A 15226-nucleotide genomic window follows, 5' to 3' on the forward strand; every position below is an offset into this window, starting at 1 on the left:
GTTGAATGAGAGGTCAGAAAGCCTTATTTCTTCACACCTTTTTATACCTTAGCTTACACAGTGTCAGTGTGGAATCTGCCTTCTGTATACAACATCAGACATTTGGCACCAAGACCTCCAACTTTAGCTAAACATTACAGGCATGATAGTTATAAAAGTAAAACGTTTGACTAAAAACTCATCTAGATATATTTTAATGGATTTTGTGGCCTCTCCAGTTTAAATGGCTTCTTATTTACCAACTTTCTGTCTTCCCAGTGAACATCTTGATCCACTGGCGCTCAACCACCTTACGAATTCAATGGAGGAAATGGGAACCAAGCTCTGCAGCAGTGACAAAGAGGAAGCTTTCAAAAGGGAATTACCATACTGCACAGGAGAAATAGACTTCACAGCTTCTGGGAAGAAACATGGAAAGGTATGGGCACTGAGGAGTTGTAACCCTTTTACAGTACTGCTGTTGTTCAGCTGTTACTTCTTAGCAGTAAATGCAGAGTCTGCAACAGCGAGGGTCAATGTGCCAGAGTGAGGCACCACATTGTACCCTACATAGGGACCATGCCTTCCTGAACATGAATGTGGTCTAAAACATTTTAATATTCAGAAATCAATCACTTGATTTGCAATTACATGATACAAGTACAGGTGATCATTTTTTCCCTTTAAAAGAAAAATCAGTTATGTGCCCTGCTTCCTTCATTTTGCATCCTTTCCCTGGTTTAACCTACCAAAAATTACTCATTAAGAACTTTTATATTTTAAATATACTTTTGAGCTATCTCAAGGTTTTCCTCAAAGCTCTCTATCTGTTCTGCTGATATGCAGAGAGGGATGTATATGGACTAACCCACCTCCTCACTAGTCCTGTACACAAGTTAGTACTAGAGCAGAAGGAATTCCTGGGAATTCCTGAAATCTGCCTGAAGGTTTTGTTTCATCATAAAGTCTTAAGCAGAAAACCAAAATATATACAGAACTGGAAGAAGCAATAGATTCATGTAACATGTCCTCAAAAAACAGATATGAAATCAAGCAAATATTTCAGCTTTTGCAGAAAAAACACCTATGAAGTTTGGGGTCTTTGCTAGGGTGCCATGAAACTGAAGGCAGCACCAGAGGAAGCTCTAAAGGAGAGTGTGATTTGACAGTCTGCAACACAGAACTAGCCCATGGAGCTGACCCAATTAGCAAGATGGCAATTATACAGAAGTCTGCTAAACTCATTTAAGTATTTAGTTCTCTGTCAAATCTTGCTCAAACAATTTTTTTCCTGAATAGCCAAGTTGATGATAATTTCCCTCTGCATTTACCACGAACAGACTGTTTACTGTCTCTTTCTGTCCGGTTGTTATTCACTGGGTTTTTCTCGTGTTTGTTGAAGTTTATGAAAGTCCGGAGTACCATTCACCCTGGAATCATATTTGAAGTTATGCTCAACAAATGGAAGCTACCTGCTCCCAATTTGGTTATCTCTTTAGTAGGGGGAGAAGAAAATTTTCAGATGAAGCCTTGGCTAAGGGATGCCTTAAAGAAAGGATTTATAAAGGCAGCTGAAAGCACAGGTGAGTACTTTGGGCTTTAAAGACAAAATTTGTATTCCTGATGGATTCTCATACCTAGCCCCCAGTGATCTGGTAATGACAATGAGCCTGCTCAGACAATTATTTTTGAAAATTCAAGACTTTGCTGAATGCAACCTACATGTAAATACCTTTGAAAATGGAAGTGATTGCATTATAGTAGCAAAAATAAGTTCTTTCAAATCAAATTACTCCAGGTAAACATTTCTGAAGTGTAAAATTACCTGATGTTATTCCCTCGAAGGAGGCACTAAAAAGCATCAAAATGAGGACAAATACAATTGCCCCTCTTTTGTGCCATAAAAAAAATAATTCTGAGGAGAGCAAAGCAATTTGACTCCAACAAGAGTGAATTTAGGTAAAAAATAAGAATTTCTGCATTCTCACCTGCAAAATACAGTGAAAATATCTGTGAGCATTTCACAGCAAGCTCTTGGTTTAGCTTCACTGTTCCAGACAAGATTGTACCAGTTTTACTTTTTGTAATGAGACAGCCCAGTGCCAGAGCTTTTCTTGGTACTTTTGTGCCACAGAGATATTCTCCATCTGCCTTCTGTACTTCAGACTGGGCAGCATCAAGGTCCCCAGCTTCTTTATGTTACATATTTGAAAAAACGAAACAGCTTGCTGTTTACCTAGGGTTCTCCAAATTCCTTGTCACTGTAGCAACACAGTTGTAAATTCTATTATCCTGAAGAATTCACTCTCCACACACCCACAAGAACAGGAGAAAGAAGTCCAGATTAGGCAGGTTGTGCCTGAGCTCTTCGGCTAAGAGGTGATTGCACAGGGCTGTTTAGGCCTCAGTGGAAGTCGACAACTTTCCTGCCTCTGTCCCTTTCCTCTTCCTTGTAAAACACTCGGACCTGCCTGGTGCAGGGATATTTCTGCTCAAATGTAGACAGTGAGTAACTCCAGAGTGGACACAGCATTCTTGATGAGCACATTAACATCAGAGTACAGATGGCAATGTTGCATCACATGAAGATCCGTGAAGAATGTTTGCTTGAGCTCATAATTTCTTCTTGTTTTCCTTATTAAAGTCTTATGTACTTCTCATGTATTTTGATTCTAAAAGTTATAGTCCATCAAGACCTGTCTACACTTTATCCATCAAAAAAACCAAAACCCGTTAAATCCAGTACTGTAAGTAATGTTACTTGACACACAAACACACTGCAATGCAAAGGAATTACCTAACTGCTTTTTAAAATAATTCCAGGTGCCTGGATTTTCACCAGTGCTTTGCGTGTGGGAGTAACCAGACACTTAGTGCAAGCAGTCCGAGATCTTGCCCTGGCTAGTACCTCGTCCACACTAAGTGTGATTGCCATAGGAATAACTTCACTCAGGAAAATCCAGCACAGAGAAATTCTGGATAACACGAAGGTATTTTTCTCTTATTCTATTCTTCGGATATAAGCCGCGCCCTTGCAAAATTGGTAAGCAGATGGCAGAACAACTTTGATATAACTTTAAACAAACAAACAAAGGACGTGGGGTTTAAGCTGTGTTTTGGGAGGAAACAGACAGAGAGTTCAAGGATTGTTGGATGATTCTGTGCCCTCTGCGCCCAGCGGGTGGCAGCATTTCACATCAGCGAGCAGCGCAGGGTGGAACGTCAGGAAAATACCCCGGGAAAAGGGACTTTTCATGGATTTCTCCCTTGTCCACTTAGTGCAGAAGCACTGACTCCTAGCTATCACATAAATACTGCTAAAACCATATTTTATATTGTGGGACACCAGACATAAATATTCCAGGACAAATTTTTCTTTAGGTAGCCACTGAATTGGTGGCTACCTACAAAAACTTGCTCAATACAACAGGTCAAAAATACGAGCCGTGCAGGATTTGACCTGCACAGGAATTATGGGGAGCTCTAGGGAACTCTCAAATTGTGTTAAGGGAATCAAAGTTCTTGGGCAGAAAACAAAAACAATACACCAGCAAATAAAAAACTTCAGCCAACAAAACTGTTGCTGATAGTGTTGTTGCGGAACGGACATAGAAGTGGAGAAAAAAAGAAATTGCATTCCCTTCCTGTCACAGGATATACAGTCTGTTCTAAGTAAAACATTTTAACAATAAAATAGGTGTTTAATGACAGTTTCTCTGTACTATTTTACTTCCCTGAAGAAGCTAAGAAATAAATGACCAAGACAGCCTTTTGAATTCACACCTAGTTGTTCTCTCACAGAGGCCTGGAAGTACCAGCTAGAGGCTGAGAGAGTGGCAGACCATGCCAGCAATTTATTGTCGTTGGTATTTTCTTTCTTTCTTTTTTTCTTTTTTTTTTTTTTTTTTTTTTTTTTTTTTTTTTTTTTTTTTTTTTTTTTGCCAATGACAGCCACCTATGTGCTCTAAAGGTGGGACTCTTTAGCTGGAGGACTTTAACTATTTGTGTTGCAACTGAGCCAAAAGAGCCTCAAAGGAAAGAATTTGGTTCATTGTGTTTGTGAATTTTGTTTAGGAAAGTCTGCAAATGCAAACTATTTCACCTCCCTTCTAGGCTAAGTGACCCAAATGCATCTGGATCTTTCCCTACCAGCATCTACAAAACAAGTGCACTCTTTTTATTTTCCCCACCTCAACTAAAGCCCAAATTCTTTGTCAAGGGATATTTTGCAAAAAGCATTCCTGACCTTATGACTTCTGGCTCAGCTTCCGCCCAAAGATATTTTGGATTTTAGTCAGTAACTTTAAGATAAAGGAACTACAGACAGGGATGTTGATCTAGACCCAACTCTCTTTATATTTGGCACTAACACAAACAGCTTGTTGTATAAAATAGAGCTAACAACCCACACTAGCAAGGAGAAAAACAACCCCTGAAATCAATGGATCCCTCCCATCTCTTCTGTGTTAATAGTATTCTTTAAACATCATTGAAAGAGCACTTCCACATTTTCAGAGAATAAAGAGGAAAATCCCCAAGGGCCTTTTTCAATTGGTTGTTGTGTCTCCAGGCCCTAATCAAAGGCCACATCTCTGGTGAGGAGGCTTAATGTTACATGGCAGCAGAATAGAGGCACACCCTCTGTCAAAGCAAAATCTGAAGGAAATGAACTATGTCAAGAAGCTTTCCCCAAGGAATGAGAGAGAGAAGAAAGTGAAAGAAATTTGTGGCATTCGCTGTTCATAAGAAACATGCAAGTTTACTGCTTTTTAGTGTGAGGAAAATGCAATACACAGTGACAACTGCCAAGCTGACAGTCTGAGTTTTGCCCAGCAGCACTGCAGGAGTTGGAAGAGGCATGGTAGAAGGAAATGCAGATTTTCAACAGTTGTGTTAATCTACCTGCTTGCTAGAGGACAATGAGTATGAAAATGTAAAAGAATTATCAGACATTTACAGCCAGTAATGATGTATCAAAGTGGATAGGCAACTCTGGGAGAGAAAGAAAGATGTATTAAGAAAGGGGAGTTTGAAAAAGTGTACATACAGAAGTCCACGTGCAGTGCAATATTTAGAACAAAAGACCGTAGCGAGGGTTCTGTTTTACCTAGAAGATGAATTTATGCAAAAAAAAACTCCGTTAATAAATAATTTAAAGGTATAACACCACTCACCCAAAATAAAAGAGGATTCCCCTTTCTAAAATCTGTCTGCCACTCTCTCTTTTAGAATGCAATTTCCAAACTGAGAATAACCATCGATTTCATATAACCCTGTCAATTAAGTAAAGCTGTGTGTAAATTGACAGGGACATGGAGCAGGCTAACTCATTCACTGGCCTAAACATGGACAAAACACTACTGAAATGAAGTTTTCCCCTCTTTACACCAGCTGAGGCTTCACATCTCCATACACAATTATCAGGTCTCATGGCCCCTTTCCATTTGTCCAATAAACAATTCCTAAACCTGCATTCCAGAGGTGATGATTGATATCACTGTATTTTGCAGAGGCCAAGAGGGAAACTTCAGGGACTCCAGCTATCAGTCCTGCCAAATCTGGCTGCTTCCAGAAGGAACAGATTTTCCATCTTCACCTTCTTTTAAGGGTCTAGTCTATCCAAGAGTCTCACAGGTGGTGAGCTGTGTCAGGGCACACACAGCTCAGAAAGGGAGAGGAAGGATATTAAAACACGGGCTGGGCTTTGCAAAGAGCACAGACATCTCCCCTCCTCTCTCTAGAGTGAAAGTCTTGTCCACTACCAGTCAGATGACAACATCCAAGGCCCACCGTATTCCTTGGATCACAACCATTCCCATTTTATTTTGGTGGACCACCCCACGCCGGAGGAGCCGGACGGAACCACCAAGCTGCGTTTCACCTTGGAGAAGTACATCTCGGAGCAGCGCACGGGGTACGGGGGTATGTAACAGTGCATCTTTTCAGAGTGCAGTTACAGCCGTTCTATACCCCAGTCAGCCTCTCCGTAGAGAAACTGCCTGAGAAGTATTCAGGCAGCAATCAAGCTCATACGACCACACATGTTACCAGGCTAGCTCAGCAGAGAGGCAGAAGGCTCCCAGCCCTGGATAAATTTCCAGCAAGCTTTTATTCCATGTGCTGAAGGTGAATCTGGAGGCAAAAAGAGAAAGAGCATGTGGTGTTCCTCGGATATATAGGGTCTGATGTTCGTGGGTGGTCCCGGGGGCAGGGCAGAAGACAAGTGACCATAGGGAAGAGAGGAACAGGACACCAGACCCCATAACCAATAGGGAAACAGGGAAAGGGGATGCCATGGGAGGAGTGATGGACTTGCAAAACCCAAAGGGAAATTTACACAATGTTTGCAAGGAGCCATGGGGGGCGAAGCCTTTTGTCACAACTGGGTGGGGTTATCTTCACTATTCCAGGGCAAAGGAGCAGGAAATTCCTTTAATGGCACAAGGGACTCCACAAGGGTAAGCAGGTCCTGTAGAGGCATCTAATCTGAATAACACTGCTAGCACTCAGGGCCCCTGGCCTTATCAAAGGTAACTCCAGTTCTCACATCAGACAGTGGCCTACTTAGACAAGACCAAGTCAACACATTTGTCATTGTGTAAGAAGTAGAAGGGTGGTAACTTCTGAAGTATGAAAGCTGCTCTTTGAACCAATAATCTGGACTTTTATTGCATCTCCTTAAATGTAGCTCAAAGCTGGTCTTCAAAGCACAGCTCAAATTGCCTTAAAAGACAACATATGGAAAATAAATCCAGCTTCAAGTGCCTTTACCAGTGGTTCTAAGAGATTGATAGTCGTTGTATGCTTTTATCCCCTCTCACACGCAGGGTCTTGAATTGCTCCCACACTGCAAGAAAAGACTTGCTCCAAAGCCCTCTGAAATACTTTAAGTCCTATTTGTTTCGGGATTAAATTTATCCTGGGTAAACACTGTAGCATCTAATGTCTATCTGAATCCCTGTAACCTTTTTTTATAATAAGAAATACATATTGGGCAGGTCTCCTACTGCTATTTGTGGAAGGAACTCAGTTGTCAAGATAATGCAGCTACTTTTGCCTTCGCTTTGTGTCATCATACATGCAGTGCTAGCACGGCTGAAACAGGAGGGAGAGCTGACTAGTTCACAGCTGTGTGCATCAGTGCAATATCCACTTACACAGCCCATAGGGTGGTAGCACAGAGGTACCTGAGAGCACAAATGCATCTCAAGAATCCTTACCTGCTGACTCAGATAGGAATGACCACAGGCAGGCTGTAAGGGTAGCTAGCCTGAGGCTGCTGTGCTGAGAGCTACAAAGCAGCCTCTTTCTGCTCACAAACCAAATCTGATTGAACAAATCTCAGGGGAACATTATTCTGACAAAGAATGCTGATTCATATGACAAATATTTTGCTGGAACAGACTGAATTCAGTGTTATCTTCTATAAACAAATGCAATGTAATTAATTTAAGCTCATTTATAAACAAGCTGAGCAAAGCTATGTGGCTTTACTGAAGTAAAACACTTTAATAAGGTCATGCGGAAATTCAAAAAAAAAAAAACAAAAAAAAACCAAAAAAACAACAACCTAGAACTCTTTTAGAGGAAATTTTTTATATACTGAATATTCTTTGCAACTAAGGACTTTCCAGATTCACAGCGTAAAGTCAGAAGCCACCTGACCCTCCTCTGGCTAAATGTTATCTAAATCTATGTTAAATGAAGAATATTTGTAGCCTTAATCATACCTTGAGGAACCTGTAGTCACAGAGGTCACTCTTCAAAGAGCACCACATTAGAGAGGTGTGACAATACTATGGCCATTCACTAAAATAAATTAAGTTTCTTGCCAACCATATCCTGGCTGCAGCTCAGTGCAGCCTTATCTCTGTAGTCATCCCAAAAGAGATACAACAAATAGCAAGTAGAGATCTGTACTGAGTTTTGGGAGATCTACAAAGGGAAACATCAAAAAATTGTTTGAACCAAATGCCTTTTATCTTCCAGCTGAAAGAGGCATTCATCTCATGATATTACTGTTTTGACTGAGCTCCTTCAGGCCAGTCTATAGTCACCTCTGCAGTAGAAAGTTCAGCATTTACAGTAAAAACCATCCAAAACTATGTGGGCCTCTGTGGGAGGATGGCTTAGGACAGGGATGCTGATATCATTTCTTCCCCTGACACCATGACATGTTCAATATTTCATTAGCATTTCTTTCAAAAGTATCAGACTGTGCTGTTATTAATCACAACACCAGGCTGTGCTGAATTAAACTTTCAGCTGTTTAAGCAAAGTAATAAATATATGGTTCCTATCAACTTGTATCTGACTCATCTCGTCCTACCCAGTCTACACAGTCAGCCTCTTCATATTCTTAAATACTCCCTTCGTAAGGCATTTGTCCTGGATTCCAGTCCCCCTTCCAGCACATGCTAGGCACATACATAACACCCAGGACAAACTGAGAGCTTGTCACCTCCAGCTGTGTCTTACTGTAAACACTGGTAGATGCCTCTCTGGAAACCCACCAGCCTTGTGCTGCACCCTAATGCAGCCCCATTGCTCCCCAACCTGACAACCCTACAGTAAATAAATAACTTAGAAAGCCAGTAGTGGCATGACACACAGAGGTGCCAATATTCACATTTTGCAGCTGAAGTCAGAACAGCCTGGACTGCTTGCCTGGGATCACACAAAATTTTCAGGGAAAAAGTGCCTTTGTCCTGAATCCTAGCCCAGGACCCATCTGTTAGGTTAGTGTTATTCCCTTCCTTTGCCACATCTTTCAGCATTTGCCTGCCTTCCACAGGTTCATGTAGGGACCAAAGCAGCACATAAGAGGAGAAATATTTTTCAAGGAGTCAGCAAAACAGCAATAGGTTTGTGAAAGCTATTACTTTTTAAAAATTAAACCATCTATTTCACAGGAACGGGTAGCATCGAGATCCCTGTGCTTTGCTTACTGGTAAATGGAGGACCAGGCACACTTGAGGTAAGAAGCTATTTTCAGCTTTAGAAAAATTAACTGGTGCCAAGTAATTAATGGAAAATTTGGCTGTATGACAAACACATCTATTGGCACTTCACATAAAGTCAAATTTCACATCTATATACCATTAAGAACTGAGTTCTGTTAATATTAAATTTGACAGTATTTGTTTGGGAGAAATATTTACTTTTGAATAAGCACCAGCTGATCATTAAAACTTCCATTTCCAGCTTGTCCAGTGGGAAGAAACAATCCAAACCCAAAACTAACCCACAGAAACTAGCTCCTGATCCAGGGAAACAGAAATACTGTGTTATTACTTGTGAACATACACAAAAAAAAAAAGGAGAGGAATCTTTCAGTGCTGTTCAGCAACAATGGCACAACTGTCTGTCCCAGAGCTCAGAGGAAGCACAAGACCAGGTTTCTGGACATGCCATTTAAAATGGGAGTGTCCTGGTTCCACTGAGCAAAAGTACATTGTAGGATTGAAGACTGGAGTGTTGTCTGATAATATTACCAAATCTTCTTCAGCAAAGGATCAGTTTTGATTTTTTTCCTGAGTGATTCTACAACATAAAGTACCTGTTAACAAGGAGGTATTTTTACTCTACAATTTTACTTTCCTTTTTTTATAATACTCTCAGTCTAGAAAACCTTTGGAGAGACACAGTTTAACTATAATTTAAATTTTCTGAAGTGCTGAAACTGACATGCAAGCTGGTAACCCCTTTCCAGAATAATGGCGCCTTTCTGGGGATGTTTTCTAGATTCAGTTTCTTGTATCTTGTCATAACTTTTGTCAACTGGACTAAAACACACACTCACATTAGAAATCTCACTGTTTAAAGAAAGATTATGTCACCTCGTGAGCTTGCTTGCTTGCTTTCCTGAGAAGATAAATACTGCAGTGTTCCCTATATCTCTGGTTCAGAAAAATCCCACGTTATGACATGTAAATCCTCTTTTCAAAGTTTTACAGAGCAGTGTGACTGGAAGATGAAAAGTGACTGGCTGGAGATGCTCTAAACTGACATGTGCTGGGAATGGATAACTGGCCACACTTTTTTAGAATATCAATTTCTTAAAATGGATAATACACACCAGAGACTGCAAACAGTTTTAAAAAACCTCAATACCTAAACTAAAGAAAAGAACCCCTGCACCACAACTGAATCAATGCAGTCTTGTATAACTCCAGAAGAAGAAACAGACTGGCAGCAAATAGACATTTTTGTAATGATGATGCCATGGCCTCTGCCTTCCTCTCTTAACAGCCTGGCTGACTCATTCTAATTGCACCAGTAATAGAAGTAGTAGCCTTTAACTCTTGAAGTTGCTATGATTCAGTGTTTTTTCTCCTGTAGCCCAGTGTTGTATCCCCACAGGCAAATTCCTGATTTTCAGAACATATTGCCAGGTTTAGCAGACAGGAAAAAGAAAGAAAGCCTATACAAAAAAGCCTCCTGGTAATTTCTGTACAGGGTTACTCTTGCACTTGGCTATGCTGAAACAGGGGAGAAAAAAAAGTCAGGGTCAAAGAAATTTTATGCATTGTTTGTCCAAATCAGGTTGCTTAGCTACTCAGCAGATGTGTCATGAAAAGAAGCATAGTCAGAGGCCTATACATGGATGACCTGCTACAGAATTCAAAAAATCCTAATAGCTTAGAGGAGCCTGGACTGATTCCGTAGTGAATCTGACTTAGGTACACATTTATTCCGGGTTTGCTAGAAGTCCTTCTTTTAAATAACATTTTCTTTCCCTTATGAATTCTAAAATGTTTCTAAAAATGTCCTATTTTAAACTACAGAGAATTTGCAGCGGGTTGGAAAATTCTGCTCCCTGGCTTATCTTAGCAGGGTCTGGAGGCACAGCTGACATCTTAGCTGCATTCATGAACGACCCACAGCTTATCTCGCCAGAAGCTGTTGAAAAGCAATTCAAGGAGAAATTCCCAGCAGAGAGCTTCTCATGGAAGGACATTCTCCAGTGGACAGAGACAGTGAGTTCAGATGTTTGATAAGTCATCATGTTCACAAAGCCATCTCCTGACACTTGCAGCTTTGGTAGCCCCTTCAGTGCAGGTTTGGCAAAAAGCTGCTCAGAAGTTTTGGGAGCTCCAGTGCTTTGACACTGGTTTCATACAATGCCTCTCTAGCATTAAAAATCAAGTGGTCATTTGATCATGCAAACTACTTTGTTGCCTATTTAATTCAGCTGAACACTTAGGGGTCTGTCCTTCTTAAATTACTTCCTCAAGTAACAGCCAGCATCCAGGAACCTGACAGTCTTTCTGTAGGACACGAAGTATTATTTATATCCACAGCTGTGGGGCTTGTGCAGCTGTGACAGAAGAGACCTAATTCATGATCTTCAGCTGTTAAATGGAAACCTAGTTGTGGGTAAGCATGAATAAATTAAGGAGAATGAAACATGTTTAGAAACTATCCTATCTATTGTCAGTTACTTGTTCTTTAAGTATTGTTCTTAAAACAGAAAGACAAAACAGATTCAGAGACCTTCTTTACTCTTTGTCTTGGGGTACTCTTGCATAAGCCTTTTAGAAACAAATACCCACTTTGAGATTGTCCTTATGTGAACACTGAAGAGCACTGGATGCCCCTGAGATAAACCAAGTCCACTTGACCTGGCCCGCTACTGATTCTTTGAATTCCCTGCTGTAATCCTCAGCTTTAAAAGTTCCACATACTAATTCCATTAGGAAGAACTTTACCAGATCACTAACAAAAGGGGACGAAAGGCATCTAAAAGTAATATTGTCAGAGGCTCACAAAGTCTCAGTGCAGCTGCACTGTGAGAAAGAAAGCTCAATAAATAGAGAAGCAGAAGGAAAGAGAAGAATATGGTATATATATCAATATTTGAGGACTTTTACTCAGAGAAGAGTTAGAGACTATGCTTTTAAATAAACAACTCAGAGAGCAAAACTTAAATGTCAAAGCAAAAGCAAAATGAGGTAAAATGTAACTAGTGGTATGCTGGCTATAAGGTGACTTTTGAGTCAAATAAGAATGTAAGTTAATGAAGAATCTTTTAATTAAAGCACTGCTCTGGTTCTTAGGATGTCGCAGTTCTGTTCCTCCTATCCTGGTAGGTCACTTGGAAAAAGCAGTAACTCCCCCTTTGCCTGAGGAGTTATTTATGTATGGGAAACTAGTACTATTGGCCTTCATGCCAAACCTCAGCTTTACAATTAGAACGTAAGTTTTTGGGAAATACTGTATGGATGATTTCCACTGGGCATTTTGGCACTAATGTACATCCAAAGGATAACATGTAAAATTATTTTTGTTTCCACTCCATATAGATTCAGAACATTATTTCACACCAGCATCTTCTAACTCTGCACAACTTTGAACAAGATAGTTCAGAAGAACTAGACACAGTCATTTTAAAAGCTTTAGTAAAAGGTAAGATACAAAAAACAAACATTGTAATCTTTTTCTTATTTGACTTCTATGCCATAATTTTTTTTTCCTCTTTTCCCAGTGCAAGTTCAGTTGACTGTTGAATCAGATTTCATTTTTATGCACTGTTCTTTTGTTTGTTTATTGACAAATTAACTGTGGCAGTTACTGTAGCTGTTGTAAGCTTCCTTTAAACTAGTGTTTGCTTTTTAATCTCATGCTATTTTATGGTACTATTTTAGTCACTCCTTTATTTCATTATTTGCTTCTCTTTATAACAGAGGCTGTAAAAGAACTGAAATATACTGGAGCAGTGTATTATTCCAATTAAACCATTAAAAAAACTCCATGAAAACAAAACCAAAACCCACAAGTAGATCAAAACTGCCTTTGTTTCAGAAACAATCATTTTCTCCAATTAGAAATCTCCACGATATCTTCTGAAAGAAGACATTACTTGTGCTGCCATCTATTTCAGTTTCTGTTGGCTTAATGAGTTTTGTTATCTTAAACTTAGCATGGGAGGAAAAAAAAAGACATTTTGTTCCTGATGGGCTAATTGACAGAAGGCAAAACCAACAGCCAGTCCTGTCCCCTGCTTTCTGCACGCCAGTGTCCCTCTTAATATCCAACAGCCATTTAAACTTAACACTTTTAATAGAGAGTTCATCTAGGAAAAAACCCAACTTTTTTAATATTAATGTTTCTTAATTTAGGAAAACATTGATGTGAAGGATTTCTGGTTAAGCAACCCACAGATCTGTGATAGCTGAAGGAGAACTTGCATTATGAATCAAAGTACCAATACTATATTAAATTAAACATAACTGTAAAGTACTGACTTTATTTGGATTTCCTATTTTTTTCCAGCCTGTAAAAGTCAGAGTCAGGAGGCTAAGGAATATCTGGATGAACTGAAACTGGCAGTGGCCTGGAATAGGGTCGACATTGCTAAAAGTGAAATATTCAATGGTGACGTGGAATGGAAGGTACCAGGGGTTTTTTGCCTTAGAGGACACTCAGTGTATATTCCAATGTGTACAGGACACTGGAACATCCCAAAAGACGGCTTCAGTTTTTAACACTATCTGCACACTCTGCTGAGAGATTAGGCATTATCCTGAGGCTGTTTGTCTTTCTTGCCCCCTATATGATAATGGCTAAAGACAGAGGAATAACTCAGTGGTCATCATCTCTTGAGCTGTTTGAGAACAACAATCTTTCTTCCCTTCTGTATAGACCTTTAAAGCAAACAAAGCAGTTTACAAAGCACAAGAAGCAGGTAGATATTACTGTTAGAAGCTGGCATGAAGAATGTCCCTGTCTACACTGCTGTATAAACACCCAGTGTGGTGGGTACCTCACATCGAGTCCTACAGCATGCAATTTATGTTCATGTTTTAATATTAATGCTGGCGCAGACATTTTGTCACAGAAAAATGAAGACAGTTCCACCTCTTTCTCATTGTACTCACTGTTGACTGGTGGAAGACAAAATGTGCATGTCCTCATGTTAAATTTTACCTTTCTCATCATCTATCCATGATTACCCCTCAACATTTCCTTTTTTGATTTGTTTTTTTCCCCTTTTATCAATCTAGTCCTGTGACCTGGAGGAAGTGATGATGGATGCTCTGGTCAACAACAAACCCGAATTCGTAAAGTTATTTATTGACAATGGGGCTAACATATATGAATTCCTGACCTACAGTCGTCTGCAGAGACTCTACTGCTCCATTTCTCAGAAATGTCTCCTCTATGAACTTCTCCTGAAGAAACATGAAGAAAGCAAACTGACCTTGGCAGGGCCCACTGGTCAGCAGCAAAATGAGCAGAAGGAGATCTGCCCCCTCTTCACTCTCAATGAGGTCTCCAGAGTTCTCAAGGATTTTCTTCATGATGCATGCAAAGGTTTCTATCAAGACCTCAGACATGGAGGCAAGAAGAGATCTGTGAGTCACAACTTTGCATTCTAGTTCTGCTCCCCTCCAATTCAGAATTTGTACTATTTTAACTGGGTCTAGCCTTTGGGGTGGGGCAGGGAACAGATTTAGTTAAAGATGTATGGGGAATACAAATAAGATTTACATTTACTAAGGAGTAATTAGACATAAAAACAGTGGTCTGCTTTTCTTATACAGAACTTCAAGTAGTACTGGAAAGGCAATTTTTTCTAGGAGAAAGAAAAGCAGTCAATGGAGATTTTCAATCCCATGTCTGAAAATGGTCATCTTTGTACACAAAACTATTCTCAGATTTATACTCTGTACGAGTGGACCGTACTCAGATATTGATATTCAATAATATCCAGTATTTGATTTTTGCCTTTAGATCATTTTAGTCTTTTTATGGAGTGCCAGAACACAGAACAAGAAATAGGAACAATTGTGTGACGTGGCCCTGGCAAGTGTGCTGGCCAACATATGACAAGGATAGTATGTGGTGGGGATACCAGTGTGGAATGTCTATAATCCACAGTGGTGCAGTAGATGCATCATCATTTTTGCATTTTGACAGTGTATTGAACATTAAAATGCCTAAGTACCAAAGTGCTTGCAAAAGCATTGAAAATAAATTTCGGTGCAAGGTTTCAAAGCAAAGATGTATAAAGAAATTTCATTAGGGCTCAGTTTCAGACAAATTAAACAATTAAGCCTTTTGGTATTTACCAAGTTCTAATTACATCTAAAAAATTGTTAAAACTAGAAAATAATTTTTTTTAAAAATAATCTTATTTGAGACCTTAAATCACTTTTGCTTGGATAAAACCTAGCTAAATTAATTGGTAGTATAAAAAATTAAGTTTGAATTTACTCAGGGTTTCTTCACTCACAAGGATGAA

General features: G+C 39.7%; 1 protein-coding gene across 1 annotated transcript in view; it reads left to right on the forward strand.

Moving 5' to 3' along the window:
• The first annotated feature begins 301 nt into the window (after positions 1 to 301).
• The window catches only part of TRPM5 (transient receptor potential cation channel subfamily M member 5), a 37117-nt gene continuing 22192 nt past the window's right edge, over positions 302 to 15226 (forward strand). Inside the window, exons 1-9 of the mRNA XM_066187687.1 lie at positions 302 to 418; positions 1382 to 1562; positions 2803 to 2969; positions 5721 to 5901; positions 8892 to 8956; positions 10767 to 10958; positions 12285 to 12387; positions 13255 to 13373; positions 13986 to 14336. Coding sequence (XP_066043784.1) covers positions 302 to 418; positions 1382 to 1562; positions 2803 to 2969; positions 5721 to 5901; positions 8892 to 8956; positions 10767 to 10958; positions 12285 to 12387; positions 13255 to 13373; positions 13986 to 14336 — 1476 coding nt within the window. The remainder of the gene's footprint in view (positions 419 to 1381; positions 1563 to 2802; positions 2970 to 5720; positions 5902 to 8891; positions 8957 to 10766; positions 10959 to 12284; positions 12388 to 13254; positions 13374 to 13985; positions 14337 to 15226) is intronic.

Source organism: Chamaea fasciata, unplaced genomic scaffold, assembly GCF_029207755.1.
Source record: "Chamaea fasciata isolate MVZ Bird 193981 ecotype frontalis unplaced genomic scaffold, bChaFas1.0.hap1 SCAF_7, whole genome shotgun sequence".
NCBI lineage: Eukaryota > Metazoa > Chordata > Aves > Passeriformes > Sylviidae > Chamaea > Chamaea fasciata.